Source organism: Molossus molossus, unplaced genomic scaffold, assembly GCF_014108415.1.
Source record: "Molossus molossus isolate mMolMol1 unplaced genomic scaffold, mMolMol1.p scaffold_m16_p_5, whole genome shotgun sequence".
NCBI lineage: Eukaryota > Metazoa > Chordata > Mammalia > Chiroptera > Molossidae > Molossus > Molossus molossus.
This window is the reverse complement of record NW_023425388.1, coordinates 28,035,227-28,059,774: the sequence shown is the minus strand read 5'-3', so window position 1 is coordinate 28,059,774 and position 24,548 is coordinate 28,035,227. Positions and strand designations below refer to the sequence as shown.

At 36.7% G+C, this 24,548-nt stretch overlaps 2 protein-coding genes across 2 annotated transcripts in view; one reads left to right on the top strand and one right to left on the bottom strand.

The window, feature by feature from the left end:
- GFM1 (G elongation factor mitochondrial 1) overlaps window positions 1-24,548 on the bottom strand; it is a 47,278-nt gene that overhangs the window by 13,997 nt on the left and 8,733 nt on the right. The window contains exons 6-13 of the mRNA XM_036242908.1: window positions 23,312-23,462; window positions 18,872-19,029; window positions 17,934-18,018; window positions 15,066-15,203; window positions 13,479-13,580; window positions 11,071-11,127; window positions 8,403-8,540; window positions 7,447-7,529 (exon numbers count right to left, since the gene is read on the bottom strand). Of these exons, the coding sequence (XP_036098801.1) occupies window positions 7,447-7,529; window positions 8,403-8,540; window positions 11,071-11,127; window positions 13,479-13,580; window positions 15,066-15,203; window positions 17,934-18,018; window positions 18,872-19,029; window positions 23,312-23,462 (912 nt within the window). The remainder of the gene's footprint in view (window positions 1-7,446; window positions 7,530-8,402; window positions 8,541-11,070; window positions 11,128-13,478; window positions 13,581-15,065; window positions 15,204-17,933; window positions 18,019-18,871; window positions 19,030-23,311; window positions 23,463-24,548) is intronic.
- LXN (latexin) lies at window positions 439-7,417 on the top strand. The gene is made up of 6 exons (XM_036242910.1): window positions 439-662; window positions 2,186-2,248; window positions 3,357-3,534; window positions 3,828-3,964; window positions 6,760-6,822; window positions 7,079-7,417. The coding sequence occupies exons 1-6, from the start codon at window positions 534-536 to the stop codon at window positions 7,175-7,177; spliced, it is 669 nt and encodes a 222-aa protein (XP_036098803.1). The 5' UTR covers window positions 439-533; the 3' UTR covers window positions 7,178-7,417.

Sequence of the window (24,548 nt, the reverse complement as noted above, 5' to 3'; positions counted from 1 at the left end):
TTGTGACATTGTGGCTGGTGTATAAGGAAGTTGTGCTGTAGTCTGCAAGTGACACAGAGTGTCTTTTCATAGAGAGGAAATTGGAGGCTCCATAAAGGCAAAGGGCAAAAGGCCCCTCCCGCTTCTGTAAAGACTGATAAAAGGAAAGATGACGTCCTAGCCAACGCAGACCACCTACCCCTGGCCACAACTCGACTCCTCCCCGCCAGACAGGGGCTCTGCAGCCGGCGGAAACCTGACAGTACAAACCCGCGGAGCGGGGCCCAGGAGTGGCCAGTCCCGCAGCCCGCGCACTGGCGCAGCTTCCCAACCCGGAAGGAGCGAAGGAAGGAAGGAAGGAAGGAGGAGGAATAGAGGGAGGGAAGAAGCTGGCGACCCCGCCCACGCCCAGCCCAGCCCAGCCCAGCCCAGCCCAGCCGGGCTTGCCGACTCCTCTGCCTCAGCAACCGGCTGCAGGCTGGAAGGAGGCGCACTTGTAGGCGTCTGCTTCAGCTTGAGCAGACCCGTGCTCTCACAGCCGCGGCTCCCCGAGAATGGAAATCCCACCGACCCACTACCCAGCCTCCAGGGCGGCCACGGTGGTGGAGAACTGCATCAACTACCAGCAGGGGACCCCCAACAAGGTGTTTCTGGTGCAGACGGTCAAACAGGCCAGCATGGAGGTGAGTCCACAGGCGGGCACCAGCTCTCTCCACTCCCCAGGGTTCACAACCCTTCCCCCATCTTCGTTTTGGGACTGCCTGCTGGCGTCAGGTCTACAGGGGTTAACACTGCTGGGGAATAGTTGACAATCCAGTCTCTGGGGATAGCCCCGGCTTGTTTGTTTCAAGGGAAGGCAGAGAGACATGACAGTTTTTGTGGGCACTATTACAAGGAAATGGGAAAATGTTCCCAACGAGGGGCAGCATTTTCCCTTGGAATGAAACCTGTAGGAACCATTCAAAATAATCTTAAAACTGCTATGACATTTCTCATCTACTTCACAATCTGGATCAACAAAAGCTCCTATCCTTCATTTTAAGACCAATCCTTATTAGACCCTTTGACCAAAATGATGGGGAAAACAGAAAGCAAGAGAAACTGACAACCGGTGTCAGTGTGATCTGAAGCTTCTCTTTAACCACCCAAAACACAAGTACAACCAACGGCCACAAATGATGTGCTTGCTCCCTCTGGCTAATGCTTGAGACCTCAGCCATTACTAAGCTTGTTTCCATTTTACCAAAATCTAATGGGTTTAAGATTGACTTTATTTATTTATTTATTTATTCATCTGACATTAGTTTAACTGCTCATAGTCTTTAAGTGCAGAGAGGGAGTAGATAGATATTAACTGCACCAGATAACATAATTAGGTATAAATGCCCAATTGTAACTTGACTCAAAAGTGAAATACCTTAATGTTTGTCATACTGTTATACAATTTGTTAAAGTATAATCTTTTTTTTTTATCCTCACCCAAGGACATTTTTGCATTTATCTTCAGATAGGGCAGGAGGGAGAGAGAAGGAGAGAGAAACAGTGATATGAGAGAGACACATTGACTGACTGCTACCCATATGACCCCAACCAAGGCTGGGGACAAACTGCAACCGAAGTATGTGGCCTTAGCGGGAACCGAACCCAGGACTCTCCGGTCCGCGGGCAAATGCTCTAACCACTGAGCAAAACCGGCCAGGGCTAAAGTATTTTTCTGGCCCAATAACATACAAGTAAAAACAGTACTTAATATGTCTAATCACTTTGCAGTAATCTGCCTCAAAATAGAATTCACCTTCACTGAACACTATTTGGAGGGTGCATAGGACTTTATGAAAAATCTTTTCAGTGATGTATCTTGTTTGCCATCTTTAGAATTAAAACTGTTTCAAAATTTCTTATATAGAGAATTTAGGATCACATATCCAGAGGATGAAGTCCTCTTACAGAAAGTGAACTGGAACCCTTTTTATTTATATATGCTTTTATCCCACCCTTTTATTTTTCATCCAAAATAAACTCGATAGAGGTCCTGCTAAATTAGATGTCACGTACACAGTAATATGCTTTTAAGGTCTAAGGCTTTAATTATTTACCCCCACAGTCAGCCATCCCCCACCCCCAAACCAAATGAGAATGGATTCTTCTAACAATGCAAAGAATTGAGTTATTGTTATAATAACTCACCACATTTTCTTAATTTTAGGATATTCCAGGAAGAGGACATAAGTATTGCCTTAAGTTTTCTGTGGAAGAAATTATCCAAAAAGTAAGTGAAATGTCCTTTATTAAATAAAATTTAATTCTAAATATTCCAGATTACCTTTGCTGATCAAATCATAGGATTAATTTGTATTTTTGTAAGTTGTTGTGAAACTCTGCCTTGAAAAAATATGATTATACAAGGGTCAGTTTTTACTCTTTTCTGTGTGTATTCTGAGCTATAGGAAGTATTTCTATTGAGCTTTTTAAAAAATAGACTCTATGTACTTCAGTTCAAATAAATTCCCTTTAAAAATGTTATGTATTCACAGAGCAGTCTGAATTCATGCCTAACATTAACAAGCAAAATAAATTACTCTCCAATCATCATCACTTTGCCTTTTTCTCATTCTGTTTTTGATTTCCTTTATTTTTTTTTAAAGAAAGCGAGTGGTTTTAGATATTTATGAGAAATAGAATGGCCAACTGATATCATGTTCAGATGAGAATCTTTCAGTAATGGGAGAGGGAAATTTTGATATACTTGTCAAATTATTAATGAGATAAACTTTAAAGGAAGGAATTGCGATTTGTATCAGAGCCATCTTGAAATTTAAAAAAAAAAAAGCTTGCCCTTTTGTAGAGCATAATTCAGAAGAGATAGAGGCTAACATAAGGAGATTCATTAAAAGGCATCTGAGCTGCTAGACAACCATCTTTACAAAGCAGAACCAATCAATCTTCTCATTTTATATGTAGATACAGATTGCTGTATCTGAGTTTGAGAAAAGTACTGTTATTCCTGGAGCAGACAGTAGGAGTAATGGAAAGAATGAAAAAATAACCAAAGTTTGGAGTTGGGATATAAAGTCAGACTAAAATCTGGCCTTGAAAATGGGTACCCCATTAATGCTTAAATGTATTCCAAGTTTTAAGATGAACTTAAAAAAGTATGAGACCATATAAGTTATAAAAGAAGTTATCTATTTTAGATACAGCTAAGAAACTTACAAGACTATCCCCAATTAGATTACCTCTGGTGTAGGTAGGCACTCTGAAGTCAAGTCTGAAACAACACGATTAGAAGGCCAACACTGTAAATGTTATCTCTCAAAGAACAATAGTAATGAATGGCCATCTACATGTAAAGATCTTTTGCAAAATGTGTCAAACAGCAAGTGACAGTGAACTGCACAGCTGAAGTACTTTACCCTCCAATGGGACAAGATACTGCACCAGAAGTCAACTTCACATTTGAAGGAGAAATTGGAAAGAACCCAGATGAAGAAGATAACACATTTTATCAAAAACTCAAGTCCATGAAGGAACCACTAGAAGCACAAAATATTCCAGGTATGACGTGGAAAATATTTTTTTTCAACTTTAAGATCAATATCAATGATCTATGCTCAAAATTGTTAGATGTTAGTATTATGTTGGAAACATATTGGCTTTTGCAAAAATATCCATTACCAATCTAATTCAACAACAACAACAAAATCTCTTGAAACTTTATAGATTCATGGCTTAATTAAATTATTTTCTGTACACATTTGAAGGAAACTAAGACATGACTTATTTAGATTTTTGTAAAAGGTTAATACTGCATTTATAAAGTAATTCTATTATCATGTTTCCCTCACCAGACAGTTTTGGAAATGTATCTCCAGCAATGAAGCCAGTTCGACATTTAGCTTGGGTTGCCTGTGGTTATATAATATGGCAGAATTCTACTGAAAACACGTGGTATAAAATGGTAAAAATTCAAACTGTCAAGCAAGTGGTAAGTAATGTCTATAAAATACACTCTTAATATGGTTATTGTTTACTGAAAAAGTTATAAATTATTAGGTAAATACTGCCACATTAGTAATTTTATATTTAAAATAGTGTACCTAGTATTTTGAAGGAGAGGTCAATCTAGACTAGAGAAAGTGAAGCTGCAGTTTCAAGAGTGAAGTCTTGTTACAAATAATTTGGCATTCAGTTTTTGTGCTCAGCTTAATACAGATTATCTCCTTTGGCAACCTAAATTTTATGTGCAAATTACTAGCCATGCAATATTTAAATGACCTCTGCTTTTTTCCTCTACTGAAATGGTAGTAACAGAGGTACCTAGAAACATGGCTGCCATTTTCCCCCAGGGATCAGCCGGAACAAAAATATTTGCATCTCAGGCTTTGTGGAGCTTGCTGTGTATAATTTTCTTTTATATCCCAGTGAGTCATAATTTATAACCTCATATCTTACTTGTTGCTAGTCTTGTGTTTTCTTTTTTTTTTTTTTATCCTCACCTGAGGACATTTTTTTGTTTTGTTTTTGCATTTATCTTTGGATAGAGAGGGAGGAAGAAAGAGAGAGAGAAACATCGATGTGAGAGAGACACATCAACTGGTTGCCACCTACACAACCCCAACTGGGGCTGGGGAAGAACTGCAACCCAGGTATGTGCCCTTAGCGGAAACCGAACCTGGGACTCTCTGGTCCACAGACGGACGCTCTAACCGCTGAACCAAACTGGCCAGGGCAAGCCTTGTGTTTTCTTAAGTCTGATATGACTATTCTGAACTGCTTCTTTCTAGACCTTAAAGAGATAAAAATAAATTATTTGACTTGAGCTTTATTAAGGGGTTAAAAAGAAAAAAACTATGTCAACTAGTGGTATCTAATGAAAAAGGAAGATAGTGTGCAAAGAAACCACAACAGTTTTCAGATCCATTAAAGACAAAGGCTTTCCAGTTGATTTGTTACAGCTTGTTGAGACCTGCAAGGCAGCACCTGGAGCACCTTTACTCCAAAGGCTTTTGCAACCAGTGATTAGATACATTATAGACACTGGGGGGCAGGATACCCACTTACAGTGCTCAGAGTATGGTGTCAAATACATAACATAAATATTACAACAACATTTTAAGAAACGGTGCCTTTTTCTAATGTATTTTTATAGACATCAATCCTGATTACAACACTCCTATAGGAGTACTGAAGCCTCAAATAATTGAGTAACTGGTCCAGGTTACAGAGGCTATATAATTGTAACTGATTTTTCAAGTCAAGTTTTAATAGCAAAATAGCACAAAGACAGGGCTAGTAGTTTTATGAAAGAAAACTCCTATAACCCTTCCCCAAATTGTAGTTTCAAAACATTAATGAAAATCTCAACAGAAGGGTTTAACCACTGCTTCAGGCTATATACATTACGTATATTTCTTTACCTATTAAGATCCAACATGTAAGAGACCTTACTACTGATTTTTACCTTATCTTTTAAAGGATATTCTTTGTTTAAATAGTCAAAGAAAAGATTACTTCAGGAGACCATAAGGAGAGAATAGTATGCTTTTCTTTGACCCTGGGGCCATTTCTTTTATTTTTTTTTATTTTTTATTTTTATTTTTTTTATCCTCACCTGAGGACATTTTTCCATTTTTTGTTCAGGTAGAGTGGGAGGGAGAGAGAGGAACAGAGAGAGAGAGAAACATCGATGTGAAAGGGACACATCGAGTGGCTGCCACCCGCACAACCGACCAGGGCCAGGGACAAACTGCAACCGAGGTACGCGCCCTTAGTGGGAACCGAACCCGGGTCTCTCAGGACCGCAGGCCGACACTCTACCCGCTGAACCAAACCGGCCAGGGCCTGGGGCCATTTCTAATCACTGTTAACCAAAGGAGCCACAGGAGCTGGTGCTGCCCCTTGGAGTCCAGGGCTTATTTCAGTACATCAATTAAAGAGCATTGTCTCTGGTGACTGTGGCTTTAAACTATGTGAATGCAATATTTGTGTTGCTCATGGTAAAAATATATGCACAACGCAATAAGCACAGATCAAAACTTTAATTACAAAATTAGATAACTACATTCACTATATTTTACTATTTTCAGTTTTGTGCATTTATTTTTTTAATCCTCACCTGAGGATATCTTTTTATTGATTTTAGAGAGAGAAGGGGGAGGTGAGAGAGAGGGAATCATCAACGTGAGAGAGAAACATCAATCGGTTGCCTCAATGTGAGAAACATCAATCCGTTGCCTCCTGTATGGGCCCTGACGAAGTAGGAGGGGATCAAACCCACAACCTAGATATGTGCCCTGACTGGGAATCAAACCCGCAGCCTTTTGGTGTATGGGAAGATGCTCTAACCAACTGAACCACCTGGCCAGGGCTATTCTCTCTCTCTTTTTAAAGAGACTTTCTATTATAAAATTGGTTTCCTTTAATGTAAACACTTATTTCAGTAATTTATGCCTTAAATTATGCTTTTCTGAACAATGTAAACATTAAGGAATTTTAAATGACAAACTGTAGACTGTAATACTCTTAAGTAGTTACCACAACTCAGAAACTAAAAACAGAAAGGGAAATGATTTTTAGAGTAACAGATGCAAAATCATAACTTTAAATAATATTTTGAAAAAACTTATAAGAGCATTTTTGTCTGGCTAAATAATGACATTAAATTTTTATTTTTACTTAAGTGGAAGTATTATCATCATCTAATGAAAGCTGATTTTTAAAATTAAAATATCACTTTTTCCAATGATACTGTTTTACACACCGGGTTTTTATTCATTATAGCAGAGAAATGATGACTTCATTGAGTTAGACTACACCATTCTGCTTCATGACATTGCATCTCAGGTAAAGTATCGGTACCCTTATTTGATGCCACTTTAAAAATTGAGATTTGTTTTATAGCCACAGTATGCCATATAATTCTAAATCAGAACTCACGTAAATCCAAACAGGCATGAAGTACATTATACCTATAGCAAGTTAACTTGTTTTGTGCTATCCTTTATGAGGACTATTTTGTTTCTAACAAGAGATAAACCCAACTCTGTTTTCTCAAGTGTTTTATGAATTTTATCTTAGCATTAGTTTCCTTTACTTGCAGGAGATTATTCCTTGGCAAATGCAAGTTCTCTGGCATCCTCAATATGGCACTAAAGTAAAACATAACAGCCGCCTGCCAAAGGAAGCACAAGTGGAATAAAAGAAGACCCCAACACTGGATGAAGTGTCAGTATGCTTATTAATGGTGTGTATGTCAATCGTCACTGATATCTAGCTGAAGGGGCCAAACAAATCCCAAAGTGTCACTTTGTATAAATGTCTGACCACAGCCCAGAACTGTATAGCTTCCATAATAAAGAGTGTCATGATGTAAAAGTGTCTTAATACCAGTAAGAGTGCTATGTATATCCCATAATAAAAAGCTTTGATTCTAGCCTCATAGTATGTTCAATTGTGGTGCATACTTACGGGACAGGGGCAGTAATGGTCTCTCTGAAAGCAACTTTGGGCTTCCCTGTGATACAAGTACAGCCATATTCTCTTTCCATCCTCTAAAAAGAGCAGGGAAAATAATTTTTTGGTATATTTAATTTAAAAATTAACAGAAAAAAAAAATCCTAGGAATCTTTAACTTTTAGAAGCATTCGTTTAAAGACAATAGACAAACAAATGATCAATCTTAAATCATTTAAGTATCTTACAAGGATTAGATACATGATATTAAATACATACTGCTTTTATAGATTCTATATACGTGATTTTTAGATTAATTTAATTTATACTTATATCCAATTAATACATCAACTAAAACTTCATCTTTGTTCTACCTTATTACATATTAACTGGAACAGTATATGAATTTGTTGTCAGAATTTTGTACTGTTTCAGCTTCAGAGGTATGATCACAACCAGAATTTTTAATCTTAAGTCATATATCTTGTTTTCATTCAGATATACATAAGACCTTAGACCTTTCCTAGGAAAGTACGTGCCCCATCTACCCATTCTTTTACCTATATTATAATGACCTCCAAGTACTAACTTGGAGAATAAAACAAGCAAGAAATGGCATGAAGAGTGGGAACTGGTGGGCCAACTTTCTCAGCAAGTTTCTGCCTGCAGGTTGTCCCCCTAAGGCTGGGACATACTTAACCCAGCTAACCACGACCTGGGCAGGGAGGGATGGATGGTCTAATTACAAATCCCCTGCACCTTGATTCTAGAAGTCTGCAATATTTTACAAATAAAAAGATTTAGAGATCAAAAATAATTAATTTGTAATACAGAGTAGAGGAAGCTGTATACCATATCTGGATACAAACCAGAGTGAGTTTGAAAAACTGTCATTAGCTTATGGACATTAGACTGAAAATTACTGACTTTTGCTCTATAAAGTGAATTTAATTTAACTTGCTATTCATTACCTGAGCATAGATTTCCAAATGTAATTCTCCCATTCCAGATACAATGGTCTCTTTGCTCTCAGTGTCAAAGTGAACTTTAAATGTGGGGTCTTCTCTTGTGAACCTGCCAATACCTTTTGAAAATTTGTCCAGATCATTCTTTAAAAAAAGAAAGTCATCATACATTTTACTAATCGTGATATGCAACAAGACTGTTGAAAGAACTTGACTGTTAATGAAATTAAATATACAATTAAAAAGTAAAAATGATCTACCATCTAGTTCTTAGACCATATCCTTTAATTATGTGAGCTTGGATGCCACACAGCCAAGGGAGCAGGGAATAACTAGCTGATAGAATTTTCTTTTCATACCAAGATACAAGAGTCCAAGACTTAACTCTGTGCCCTTCCCTATTATTTTGACCAAAACTGTCCATTTGTAGAAAGCTGCCCATAAAGCAGAAAGTAGAATATGTGTTACTGTATTATATTTCAGAAATCTTACACATAATCAAAGGAATCAGCATGTTTAACCAACACTCTATTCTATTGTAGACTCAAGAGAACAGTTAAGACCAATAGTAAGGTAAATGCTGCATTGAGACTTTAAAAATAATCTGTTTGGGTGTGGTTTCATGCACCTTTCTTCTCCTCAGATGTAATTTCCTTATGTGGTAGGCAGAATAATGAACTTCTAAGCATATGCCCTAATTCCCCCACAAACCTGTGAATGTTACTTTACACGGTAAAGGGGATTTTGCAGATATGATTAGGGTTACAGACATGAATAATGTGGCTGGGCCTAATGTAATCACATAGGCTTTTAAACAATGGAAGAGGAATGCAGAGGGGTAGGTGGGAGAGATGTGAAGAGGGAAGAAGAGGCAGGAAATATCTGAAGCATGAGAGGGACTCATTTTACTGTTGCTGGTACTGAAGACAGGAGGAAGGGGGCCAATCTCTAGAAGCTAGAGACAGCTCTCAGGTGACAGCAAGGAATGGTGAACGCAGCATCCCAATCCTGCAACTACAAGGAGCTTAATTTGTCCAGCAATCTTAGTAAGCAAAGAAATATATTGTCCCCTACAGCCTCCAGAAAGGAACACAGCCCTGCCAATATCTTCATTTTAACCCATTAAAAACTGTGTCAGACTTCTCACCTACACAACTATAAAATAATACATTTGTGATGTTTCAAGTCTATGGTAATGTCTCACAGCAGCAACAGAAAATGAACATGCCCTTAAATCACCGGCATTAATAGCTATTACATGGGTGCCATGGAGCTATGTGCCATGTATTTTGTATATGTTATCTCAGATTCTAACCACAATGCTGCAAGACAGAATTATCCACATTTTACAGGTGAGGACACTAGGTACAGATAAGTGACTTGCTCAAGGTCACACAGATAATGCATGGCAAAGCTGAATGATTCCTGGGTGAGTCTATCTCCAAAGTCCTTTTTCCTATATTCGCCAGGTACTCTCAACTTACTATAAGATCACCCCTGCCTTCATTACTGAGATTCATAGCTTTGTGCAGTGATTTTGTTATTTAATTTATATTCATTTACTCCAGCAAGCTGATAATCCTGAGACACCAAAACAAAACAAAAAAACCTTTTGGATATCGATACATTTGATTTCCCTCCATTATTGTAAACTATTAAGACAAAAGTTTTACATAAACTCTGACTTTAGGAATGAAGAGCATTCTATCTTTGACTTCTAATCCTGTATATTCTGAAGGAAAAAGCAAACAATTTAGCAAAGCACTTGAAACAAATGGTGGCATCTTACTGTAGTAAGATGTAAGATTTGCCTTTCCTCAGATTTCTGATATGGAGTAATTTAATGTTTCTTGCCACCTCAACACTCCTTTCTATAATGAGAAGGGTCTGTCAAAATCTCAAGTTCCTCAAAATAGATGAAGTAGGAGCTGTTAATGTATCCATAAGACAAACCAGAATATGTCCTGTAAATGATAGTTCCCAGACAACAAGAGGTCATGCATACATAGATGAGTTCATTTCAGTATACCATATTAACATGTTATGGATGTCAAGACAATTTAAGAACTAAACAATTATGGTTCAAGATCAGGACTAATTCTAATGGCAAGCTAATGTGAATGCAGAACTTATTCAAGTAATCTTGGCTTTGTAAAAAGCTAAAGGACATCAAATCCAATCATAAACTTGTTATATTTGAAAGTGAGAAAAATAGTCTTTTTTTGTAGGCTTTCCATGTTATAATCAGACATTTACTTTATAACTACCACAAATCTAGAGATGTATTATAATACATGAGGCAATTAATCTATGCAATATTCTAATGTATTTTACAGTGAGGTTTTCCCACATCTCAGGAAAAATGCCCCTGTCCCCCTTTCCATCCCTTTAGGATCTGAATCTAGAAGTTATACTTACCAAAGTATATATCTTTATTTACAATTATTAAGCACAGTCTTGTGACTACTTTGGGACCATCAATTTCTTCAAATATACTGAGGAATAATTACAACTAACTGATTGGTAAATTCTAAAAGGTGACCTCCATATCAAAAGAGGAAACAGAGACAATAAGGTTGCTGGTTATCACAAGATACCATGTGCCTTGTGGAGACAGATGAAAAAGAGCTCAAGTCTTTATTGTGATATACTGAACATTAAATCAAATTCCTACCTTGTTAGAAGGCTTCATTGATATTGAAATGACAGGATCAGGAACATGAATTGACTCCTAAAATATTTAAAAAAAAACACAAAAAAACAAAACCAGAGAAGAATTCAAATATAGCACTGTATGGGTCAGAAATGAATTAATTTTAATGTTCTATTTTACAAAGAACAAAGGACACACACTAAACATCTTTAGGCTAGACAATATATATCTTGGTCTGCTTGCATTAACTAAATGAATATATTAATATAACATTTTAATAAAGGTGTCCACTTATATGATCTCCTCTCGCCCAAACAACAAAAATAAAGTATCTACATATTTACTTAACTGTTTAAGACTCTTAAGTTTATTGACACCTTTAGTTTAACATAAAATCATTATAATAAATCCAAATGCTGAGATGTGAAATTCTTATTGGCTGGCAGCTATATTTACTGTTGCTGTCTTTTGAGAAGTTATTTATTTAATCAAAATTTATTACAATCACTGATAAGAGAAATGGGGAAAAGGCACTAGATTCTTTACACATGATACCTCATTTAATCAACCACACCCGGAGATGCAAACATTATCCCCATTATACAAATAAAAATCTTAAAATTGTGGAAAGAAGATAAAATAATTTGGCCAAAGGCTAGTGGGTAATACAGAGCAGAGGTGAGACTCTAACCAAGGTCTACTTGCTTCAAAGCCTGGGCACTTCCCACAGTCTCCAGTCCCTTCATACTGCTAATGACAAGTGTGTAGAGAAAGCCTTATAATTATACTCATAAACCATTCCTCTTAGGTAGAGAGCTCTGAAAAGCCTGTAAAGATGTATGATTTTTGTAGTGTCTTAAATCAACATTACAAAATAAAATCAACATTAAAACCAGACATTAGATAATATTTTATACAAAACATTAAATTGTAAAATTATGAATTCACGATATGATCTAGGAACCATTATACTGCTCACCTGTTAGGGTTGGACCAGTTCTTACATAAATGACCCACTGTAAATTTTTTCACTGCAAATTACCTATCCCCTATGTACTCATATTCTTTCTTTACTGAATTTAGTAGAGGGTCTTACTATGGGACAGCCTGCTCTCTGAAAGGCAAAAATGTAAAGTGATCCCTGGCTGGTTTGGCTCAGCGGTTAGAGCATCGACCTGAGGTCCAGAGAGTCCCAGATTCAGTTCCCGCTAAGGGCATGTACCTCAGTTGCAGTTTGTCCCTGGCCCTGGTTGGGTCGTGCGGGTGGCAGCTACTCAATGTGTCCCTTTCACATCGATGTTTCTCTCTCTCTCTCTCTCTCTTCCTCTCTCTCCCTCCCACTCTATCTGAACAAAAAGTGGGGGGAAAAAAAAGTAAAGTGGGGGAATTCAAAGCAGGAACTGCCCAAGTACGTGTGGAGGAGAGACGACTCCATGATGTGACCACTGGACCATGAGCTGAACCTGGGCCAGAACAGAGATTGCTTCCCACAAAAACCTCTAAGAGACTATCTGATGGTAACTGATGTTCACTCTGACATAAGTAAGCACCTCTCCCCTGCCTCCTGCAATGAGCTGGTACCTGGAACAGGTTGTTGCCCTGACTTGGTTAAGCATGTTAATTAATTTCCACATCAGGTAGCATTTATGTACTAGTACCTGTGACTATCCCCTCCAACCCTTACCCTATATAATAATTCTCTGGCAACTGTCAGGAGGGTGGACACTATCCACTTCATCTTGCAGCTGCCCAAATAGTGCCTCCTATGCAAGTTTCCCTTAATAAACTCTGTTAGATACAGACGGGAGTGGCCTGCCTCTTTCTTCGGTCTTTCCCTGCCCTCCATTTAGAGGTAGATTTTCAATCACAGGGCTTTTCCCAGGGTCTATGTGTACGAATAGCATGCTCTTCCCTTTAGGGTCCTTCAGTGATAAAAAGGGATCTATGAGTCCCACAGAGCAGGCTGTCTGAAGTAAGTCAGACTATCTAGTTGTATCATGGCTCCCTTCTGTTATGTTATCCCCAAGTCTGTCTAATGTTACAGTCTGGTCTTTGAGTTCTTGAAGGAAGGGCCTTACTCTGGTTGCTGAGTTACTAAGTAAGGAGCATTCCACTGGGACCAGCTGATGATGGTGAAAACAATGGGGAGCAGATCTCTGGGTAGAGGAGTCAGACCTACATAGTCCAGGTGCATGTAGTGAAGATTTTCCCTCCACACTAAACCTTGGAGGATCGTGGACTGACTTGATGAAGAAAAACCAGCTTACACAGAACACCTGTCTAACGGACATTTAAAGAGCCACACGTGATGCCTGCAGCACTACTCAATGAAAACGTCTGTGGTTGTTTTACTGCATTACTAAACGTGTCATATAAAAACAGACTTCTGAAATTCACGTGATACAGAGCTTTGAAATTAAATGACTTACCATAGAGAGTTCACTATTATCTTTGTTTGTGAACGTGTCTCCACTAGCACAGTCAACGCCAAACAATGCACAGATGTCTCCAGCAAATACTTCCTCAACATCCTAAATAAAGAACACAAAGTGATGCTTACAAGTACTACAAATCACAACAGGGCGACCAAAAAGTACTTGCACAATAAACACACTGTACATAAATAACCATAGCAGAACCTTACCATGAATTTTATAAAGAATGAATTAGCTAGAACCAATGCAATACCAACATGCAAACCATGGCAATATATAGTTTAAACTGGATTCATTTGAACCACATCTCAACAGACAAGATTTTACTTTATATGGAAACTCAGGGTTATGGCATCATTACTTGGGGGATCTGCAATACTGACAAAACCCAGAGCCTCAGAGTTCTCAAGTTACTTCTATGGAACTGAAAGCGTGTACTATATGTGTTGCCACAGTCCAACAATGAGATGTATATGACAAAGGTGTATGAGAAAAACCTACAAAGGAAGTTTTGAAAACAAAGGCAGGAGAATGGAACCTACTTTACTTAAAATAATCTTAATTTCTCACAGATGCAAGCAGTTAAAAAAACACAGGAAATCTAAGAACAAAGCATTGTGCCTCTAAACTTCCTTGTTTTTGTCTTTTTATATTGACTGTTCATTCATAACAGCTGTGGCTGTGAATGAGCAACTGTGAGTGTGTGTGTGTGACTTTAATGGTTACACAACTATGCAATTCTCCTAGTTCTGGCCCATAAAACAGTGGTGACAATCACTAATCCCTCTAGCCTGCCCCCTGCTGCCTATCACTCAAAATGGCAATTCTGTCCAATTTTGAAAGACTGCCAATTCTACCAGGAGACAGAAAAGTTATGGTCACCCAAAATTACTGAACATCCTAAGATTTGGCTCAGACTAATACATTTCTCCAAGAATACAGAGCTGAACTGGAAAAGGGTGAGAGTAGGAGACAACCTCACACACTCAGTATTCCTACCATGGATCACAGAGGGCTAGGACAGACTCAGAACCAATTCAGTAATTCAAGCCGAAATTGATCTCCCAGACTATGCCTTGAAAGGTGTTAAATCTTCAGATGGATTCTGACATCATTATGGACCTTCTTGGGGTGGGTTCTACGAATCTAAAGATCTAGTGTTAAACAGAGCTTTCAGACTTGCCATATTTTAGAAAGTAAATTCACTGAAAATGTGGGAAATCAAAAGTGAATTTACTATTTTCACTTATCTTTGAGAACCACAGCTCCACTGTCCTAAAAACCCATTATATTCTTTGTTATGATCGTTCTTGATGAAAGTGTTGAATTTGAGTTTTGAGTCTTAGGGAACTAACTGTCCCTTCTCTTTAACCTTGGCCATTGAGAAAATACAGCTAACTCACCAATAGTGGTATAAACTGTTCTTAACATCTGCTAATTTAGCCTATACTAAAACGGAAGCAGCTAGGAAAACACATTTGACCAAAAGTGATTTTCTTGTGGGGCTCAGGATACCAAGACAGTAGATCTATTTCACCTGCACTAGAGACAGTTCTGAGCTCTCAATGACCAGGCACTTGCCTCCATCATGTCAGCATGCATGCGAACCAGCCGCTGCACCCGCACTTTCTTTCTTGTTCTTGTGTTGTAAATGGTGTCACCCTTCTTCAACTCTCCTTGATAATTGCGAACATAAGTTAACTGTCCAAATCGACCTGCCTAAAAGTCAAGATTGGGTAAGGGCAGAAAGAATAATAAAAAAAAAGAATCAAAATCAGGAGGAAAACTTCACAACTATCTCCAAATATTCCCTTATCAATTTTAGTAGTTTTGAATATAGGTAAGTTAAATAGTTGTTACTCCTTTTGGTATCACAATCCAAGACACTACTTCTGCTTCCTCTGAAATAAAAGTTATTAGAAAAATATTTTAATTATTTATATAAGGAATTATCCTTTTGTCTTCTGATATTATTTTGTAAGTTCAGTTTAATACAATAAGACATAAAAATAAGGCGAAATATGGAAAGACAACAAAAATATCATTAGAAATAGAAAGACATTTAAAACTTTAAAAATCATCTGGAAAGGTATAAAATTAACAGCTTTGTAAAGTGACTGAATATAAAATGAATAATTAAGGATCAATTTCTCCTGAATAGTAAGAACAAAAGATGTATTTAAAAGTTGCCAATTCTTCCCATATTAATTTACATATTTAACATAACAGCAATGGAAAATTTTAAACATTTCATTAGTGATTTTAAGTCACTTAGAAGAATGAATACAAATAAAAATTTTTGAAAAACTATGGTAATAAGAAGAAACTAAGACTGATATAAAAACATTAAATATTTCAAAACTTAAAAAGTTTAGAACTAGCACAAATCAGATTGAACAGCCCATAGAATATAGTAAAAGTATCTAAAATGTTTAATTCATTTATCACTAAATAATAAAGGAGACATGACAATCAATAGAAAAATATAATATTGTTCAAAACTGGTAACTGGACAATGGTTCTTAGAGACAGAGGAGATACATTTGGATGCTACCTACAGCACACAGCAAATCAAACTCTAGTAGAAAAAAACAATGAATATTTATTAAATATATTCAATGAAGAGGGTTTCTAAGGTTAAAAATGAGAGAATGACTAAAGACAAAGACCGATAGGCTTGACTATATAAATTTTAAAGTACTAATTGTTTTTAAAAAACAACTTTATTAGAGAAAGCTCAAACAAATAAGTAAAATACTTTGACCCTAATTTTTTAAAAAAGAGACAATTATAAAAGAGAAAATACAACTGCAAAATAAAAGTATATGAAAAAAATGTTTTCTATTATTAGGAATTAAAGCAAGTTTTTTTTTATATAGATATATATATAGATATAGATATATTTTTTTAATCTTCACCCGAGGACATTTTTGCATTTTTCTTCAGATAGAGTGGGAAAGAGACGGAGGAAGAGAGAGAGAGAAACATCGATGTGAGAGAGACACATAGACTGGTTGCCACCCACACAACTCCAACCGGGGCCAGGGACAAACTGCAACCGAGGTACATGCCCTTAGAGGGAACCAAACCCAGGACTCTTTGGTCTGTGGGCCAATGCTCTAACCGCTGAGCCAAACCGGCCAACGCAAGACAAAATATTAAAATACTATTTTTTATTTATGAAGTTAGTAATAACTTTTAAATAATATTCAATGAATGCTGATATTCATTGAAATAATCCAATACATTAATTCTGAGAGTACAAAAACAATTTGGCAATACAAACCATTAAATATTAATATATTCTATACCTTTAATTCTGTATCTGCTATTCTGGGGATTCTAGGAAAATATTCCTAAACATTTTTTAAAAGCTTTATGCATAAAACTGGTCATTGCAATGTTATTTCTACTTTTTAACTTAAAATTTCCTTTTTCTCATTTTAGAGGTAATAAAAAGTATATTGTAAAAATTTTAAAGTAAAATCTAGAAAAAAGCCCCCCAAATATAATTCCATCCATGTCACTGTTAATACTTCCAACTTAGCTACCTTTTTCCCCACATAAAATATTATGAACAGAAGCAACAACACCCCAACAAAAACTACCAGTGACCAAATCATGGTTTCTAATATTATTCTCTATTAAAAGGAACCAGGACTCCTAAAGAAATGGCTGATTCTAGGACTGGGGCAGGGAATACACAAAATAAGCCTGGAGCATCCTGTAGTGCCAGAGAGGAGAAATTAGTCAAAAAAGCAAACACTAGAGAATGGTGAAGGAGAATGAGGAGCCACCTGCAACATCTGCAATGGTCACACCCCGCCAATCTAGGCAACAAATAAGTAACATACCACTGGACTATAACTCAAAGTACAAAGTTAATATCCGGAAGTCCATACTGATATAAATAAATAAATGGGGGAAAAGACAACTCTCCCATAAAGAAGAATCCCAAATAACTTGAGTTGATATTGCTCCCTCAAGGAGGCAGAGCACAGTTCCCACCCCTTCACTGTAGGCTGTGCATAGGAACTTCCTTCTAAAGAGTCAGTATGGCCCTGGCTGGTTTGGCTCAGCAGTTGGAGCGTCAGCCAGCAGACTGGAGAGTCCTGGGTTCGGTTTCTGCTAAGGGCATGTACCTCGGTTGTGGTTTGTCCCCGGCCCTGTTTGGGGTCTTGTGGGTGGCAACCACTCGATGCATCTCTCGCACATTGATGTTTCTCTCTCTCTCTCTCTCCCTCCCTCTCTCCTTCCTGCTCTATCTGAAATGCAAAAATGTCCTCTGGTGAGGATTAAAAAAAAGAAGAGTCAGTATGGAAAGGGGGGAAAGGAGTAATAGAGAAACCTATAACCAAATCTGTCATAAGTATTATTTTGTAACAGGAATAAAAGCCTAAAAGAAAACTTCCATATATTAACAGTAAAATACATTAGAAAGCAACTTACCTCAAGTTTAAAAGCAAGGCCTACAAATGGGTGGGAGTTGTCTCTTTTGGAGTTCATTAAGATTTTGGTTTTCTCTTTTGAGTCACTTAAAATAAAAGATACATAACTCTGTGAGATGCAATATTGGATATTTCTTTTATAACAATTTGTTTGGTCAGAGTATTATCTGAGAAAAAGCATATGTGCTAACCACCTGACTTCACACATCAGTGAAATTTCACTGAAAGAGTCCTATGAGAGTAACTTCTCTGGGCTTAGTTACTACATTGTGGTAACAGAGGAAACTAAGGAAACACAGAAATGGTCTCGTAGAGAAAAAAAAAAAAATCAATGAGAGCTTAAGAAAAAAAAGTTTGGCCCTGGCCGGTTTGGCTCAGCGGTTAGAGCGTCGGCCTGCGGTCCCGAGAGACCCGGGTTCGGTTCCCGCTAAGGGCATGTACCTCGGTTGCAGTTTGTCCCCGGCTCTGGTCAGTCGTGCGGGTGGCAGCCACTCGATGTGTCCCTTCACGTCGATGTTTCTCTCTCTCTGTTCCTCTCTCCCCCTCCTACTCTACCTGAACAAAAAATGGAAAAATGTCCTCGGGTGAGGATAAAAAAAAAAAAAAAAAAAAGAAAAAAAAGTTTGCTTCTTAAAGCCATTTTTAAAAAATATGACAGAACAGCTGGTTCCAAATGAGAAAATTTTCTAATGATGTAAACCTTATTGGACAATAAAACAAATCATACTTCTAACTCACAAACAGAATATAATATGGGAACTGGTATAATAAATGCTTTTGTATATGCCAAAATTGTTACCCAAATAGAAATGGTGATTGTTTTTATAGATTATGAAAAATAACACAAACGCAACTACAAGAATCATTCTTACATTCTTTCATAGTGCATAAATGCTACAGTATTTCTGCATAAACTAAGAATCAATTTTCAAGACTTACTCCTCCTGATTGAGAACAGCATAATTCTGGACTTCAGATGGATTTGGGAGGTATTCTAATACAGCATCTAAAAGAGGCTGAACTCCTTTGTTCTTCAAGGCACTTCCCAAAAAGACAGGAGTAAATGACCTATTTAAAGTAGCTCTTCGGATTGCAAGCTACAAAAGAAAAAAAAAAAAAAAGGAATGATTAATCAATCCTAAAAACTACACTTTGCGTTTCAAAACAATTATAAACCAACAAAGGAAATACGTGAATTAATTCTCTTTGGAGTATTGGCTCTAGTGGAGACTAGAATCAGGTCCTCTATAACTTAGAATCGAAATACAAAACAAAGAGAAAAAAACAGCTCCTTTTTCAAGGCTAGGAAGCTGCTTTCAACACTCTCAAAATGTCACTAATTTTTAATTTGGTAAAAAAAATATATATATATATATACACATAGAAAACAAACACACACAGAACAGTGTAAACAGTATGCTAACTGTGAAAAATAAAGGGAAAGGTTACATACACACACACACACACACACACAAAATCTCTTGAAATATAAACCAGCAACTTATTAACTGGTTACCTATTTTAGGGAGGAGACAGAGAATTGAGCAGCTGTGTACCTTTGTATACTTTTAAAATGTTTAAACCATATGAAAGTATCATCGATTAAAAATTATTTGATTAACTGATTTATTTTCCTTTTCAAAAAGAACAGCCTGGCCATAAGTAGAGACAAAGAAGGCCACTACATAATATTGAAAAGATCTACCCAACAGGAAGATATAATCTTGGTAAACATATATGCACCCAATATAGGAGCACCAACATATATTAAAAAACTTCTGGAGAACTTCAAAAGAGAAATCGACAGCAATACAATCATAGCAGGGGACTTCAACACCTCACTGACATCACTGGATAGATCCTTTAGACAAAAAATTAACAAGAATACAGAGACGCTAAATGATGCACTAGATCAAATGGATTTAATAGATATCTACAGAGAATTACTCCCCAAAATTGCAGAATTCACATTCTTCCCAAGTGCACATGAGACATTCTCAAAGACAGACCACATGCTAGGACACAAACTAAGTCTCTACAAGTTCAAAAAGATTGAAATCATATCAAGCATCTTCTCAGATCACAATGACATGAAACTAGAAATCAATTACAACAAAAACATGGAGGCTAAATTCATGTTATTAAACAATAAATGGGTTACCAAGGAGATCAAGGAAGAGATTAAAAACTTCCTGGAAACCAATGAAAATGAACACACAGCAACACAAAATCTATGGGATGCAGCAAAAGCAGTCCTGAGAGGCCCACGTCTGGAAACAAGAAAAATTTCTAATAGACTATCTAACCTCACAACTTAAAGAACTAGAAAGCAAAGAAAAAAGAAAACCCCAGAGCAAGTAGAAGGAAAGAAATAGTAAAGGTCAGAGCAGAGATAAACAACATAGAGACTAAAAAAACAATTCAAAAGATCAATGAAACAAAGAGCTGGTTCTTTGAAAAGATAAACAAGATTGGCAACCCTTAGCTAGACTCACCAAGAAACAAAGAGAAAAAACCCAAATAAACAAAATCAGAAACAAAAGAGAAGTAACTGAAACCACAGAAATACAAAGGATCGTTAACAATTACTATGAACAATTATTTGCCAACAAATTGGACAATCTAGGTGAAATGGACAAATTTTTAGAAACACATAGTCTCCCAAAACTGAACTGGGAAGAGATAGAAAACTTCAACAGACCAATAACAACTAAGGAAATTGAAGATGTAATTAAGAATCTCCCAGCAAACAAAAGCCTGGGCCCATATGGCTTCACAGGGGAGTTTTACAGAACATTCAAAGAACTAACACCCATTCTCCTCAAACTATTCCAAAAAATTCAAGGACAAAGAAAACTTCCAAACTCATTTCATGAGGCCAGCATAATTCTGATTCCAAAACCAGATAAAGACACTACAAAGAAAGAAAATTACAGGCCAATATCCCTGATGAACATAGATGCCAAAATCCTTAACAAAATAGTAGCAAATCGGATCCAGCAATACATTAAAAAAATCATTCACCATGACCAAGTGGGATTCATTCCAGGGATGCAAGGCTGGTATGATATTCGCAAATCAATAAATGTGATACACCACATAAACAAAATGAAAGATAAAAACCATATGATCCTATCAATAGATGCTGAAAAAGTATTCAACAAAATCCAGCATCCATTTCTGATAAAAAACACTCAGCAACGTGGGAATAGAGGGATCATATCTCAACATAATAAAGGCCATAGATGAAAAACCTACAGCCAACATCATACTCAGCAGGCAAAAACTAAAAGCATTTCCCTTAAGAACAAGAACAAGATAGGGATGCCCACTCTAAGTTAATATAGTACTGGAAGTCTTAGCCACAGCAATTAGACATGAAGAAAAAATAAAACAGATCCAAATTGAAAAGGAGGAAGTGGAACTATCATTATTTGCAGATGACATGATACTGTACACAGAAAACCCTAAAGACGCTATCAAAAATCTACTAGATTTAATAAACGAATTTGGCAAAGTAGCAGGATACAAAATTAACGTCAAGAAATTGACAGCATTCTTAAAACACCAATAATGAACTCACAGAAAGAGAAACTAAAAAAACAATCCCGTTTACCATTGTGGCAAAGAAATTTAGATACCTAGGAATAAACTTAACCAAAGAAGTAAAGAACGTCTTCACAGAAAACTACAGGACATTGAAAAGAGAAATAGAGGAAGATATAAAAAAGTGGAAGCATATACCTTGTTCATGGATTGGAAGAATTAACATCATTAAAATGTCCATACTACCCAAAGCAATCTATAGATTCAATGCAATCCCCATTAAAATACCAAAGACATATTTCACAGAACTGGAACAAAAACTTCAAAATTTCATATGGAACCAAAAAGACCCAGAATAGCCACAGCAATCATAAAAAGGACAAAGTAGGAGGGATCACAATACTGGATATCAGGTTATACTACAAAGCCATTGTAATCAAAACAGCCTGGTACTGGCACAAGAACAGGCATATAGATCAAGGGAACAGAAGAGAGAACCTGGAAATTGACCAAGACATTATGCTCAGTTAATATTTGACAAAGGTGGTAAGAGCATACAATGGAGTAAAGACAGCCTCTTTGATAAATGGTGTTGGGAAAATTGGACAGCCACATGCAAAAAAAATGAAACTAGACCACCAACTTACACCATACACGAGAATAAACTCAAAATGAATAAATGACTCGTAAATCCATAAAAATCCTAGAAGAAAATGTAAAATGTGCATATGATAAAAATGGACACCTGTTAAATGTATATCCATGGAATTTCTTTTTAATCTGCTGAGTTTTCACAAATGTATACATCTGTTACATATTTAACCCCTATTAAGATATAGTATTTTATATTATAGTAAATTCTCTCCAGCATTTCCATCATTCCGGAGAGTTCCCTCATGTCCTTCCCAGTCAGTCCCCACCTTCCAATCTCCCCCAGAGTCGTCAATTCTCTTCATTTTTTTCTTAGATGACAGTATTTTTCATGCTTGCCAAAGAGTCATGCAAATAACAGTTCTGGTGATGAAACTCTGCAGCCAAACTTAAGGGATATTTTTGGCTTCAACACAAGAAAAATTTAACATTTCTAAATGACTGATTATTGTAGATAAATGAGTAAAAGGGGAATCATTCTATTGTATAAATCATCTTTATTTCCTGCCCATTCATATCTAATAGTCTGGATATGAAATAAGTGCACATTGTCCCTGCTTGGTAAATCAGTGATTTCATTTGCCTCATGATGGAGAGTCAAATAAAAAAGTCTTCAATTTCTGCCTAGCTGGAATGGCTCGGTGTTTGATGAGCGTCAACCCATTCACCAAGAGGTCACTGGTTCGATTCCCAATCAGGGCACATGCTCAGATTGTGGGCCAAGTCCCCAGTGGGGAGCATGCAGGAGGTGGCCAATCAATGTTCTCTCTCATCGATGTCTCTCTCCCTTTTCTTTTCTCTCTCTCTAAAAATCAATAAAGAAAAAATAAAAAGAACATACATACTTATTACTGCAACATTTCTATATATATCTTTTCTTCTTAATAAAGATATACTCAAGAGATTAGCTGTTTGTCTTTTTTTTCTAGAACAAACTTTGACTCCCTTTCCAAGATATTATCTATAACTCAGTTACATAACGTAATATATATAATTGTATAACTCAGTCATATATAACTGTTATATGCCATGTCAAGTACGTTTTGAAGAAACCAATTATGTTAAATAAATTTATTCCAATTTCACTAATAAAACCCATGCATAAAAGCATCATGTCCCCTCCCTGCAAAACAAAACCTTCTCATTTTTTGTTAATATAAGACTTATTTTGAGAGCACTTGCCTTTAAATCAGAAACTGAGGGGATTTTTTCTTCCAGAAACATCTCACCAAGCTGCTCATCTGAATTAGCAATACATTCAATCAACTCCTGCCGGTGGTCAGCCGCTGCCGCCCTGAATTCTGCTGGAATTTCCTCATACCGAACAATCTGACTAAGGAAAGAAATGTTTTATTTTGGAACTTTAAAGATATGCAATTAAACATATAAAGCACCAATGAAAAAGTTAAATAGCTAAAATACCTTTTTAGATGAGAAAGAGCTCTGATATATTTGTATTAATATGGAAAATAATACTAACGGATATCTTTAAAATTCAGACAGATAGTGGGAAAACTAGGTAAAGCAAATTGCTCCAGATTGTACTGCTAATAAACGGAAAAGCCAAGATTTAAAGCCAACCTGATTCCACAGCCATGTGAGCACTTGAAAATTCTATTAACCCAAGTAATCAAAACATCACAGTCTCTTACAAGCAGGATTAGAGACCTGCCTATTCCTTCCCATTAGTAACAAACCCAATCAAACAATTTTAAACACACAACACATCATTTTGTAGTAAAAAAAAAAAAAAAAAAAAAAGATTATAAATACGACAGACTCTTTAACCTTGGCTCCAGTTCTCCATTCCTCTAGGGGCCAAGGGGCCAAATAGGTAAGAGTCACAAAAATATATATACAACTGAGAAGTGAATATACTTGATATTTAGAAATATTAGTGTGAAAGTTGTCAAAGTATCTTAAAGTTTTTTTTTTAATTGATTTTTAGAGAGACAGGAAGGGAGAGGGAGAGAGAGAAACATCAATGTGAGAGCAAAAACATCAATCAACTGCCTCTTGCAAGCACGCAACCGAGAACTGAACAGGCAACCTTTCAGTGGACAGGACGACACCCAACCAACTGAGCCACACTGGTCAGAGTGCAAAGTATTTTTTAAGAAACCAAAGTAAAAAATAATAATAATCTTGCCCTGGCTGGTGTGGCTCAGTGGGTTGAGCATTGTCTGGTGCAGACAAAAGGGCGCTGGTTTGACTCCCCATCAGGGCACATGCCTGGGTTGCAGGTTCAATCCCTGGTCAGGTTTCCAGCAAAGTAACTAATCAATGTTTCTTTCTCTTTCTCTCTTTCTCTCTTTCCCAACTCCCTCTCTCTATAAAATCAATAAAAACATATTTAAATAATAATAATCTTTTCAGAAAACACATAACTAAATAAAAAAGTAAAAGCCAATTGCAAATA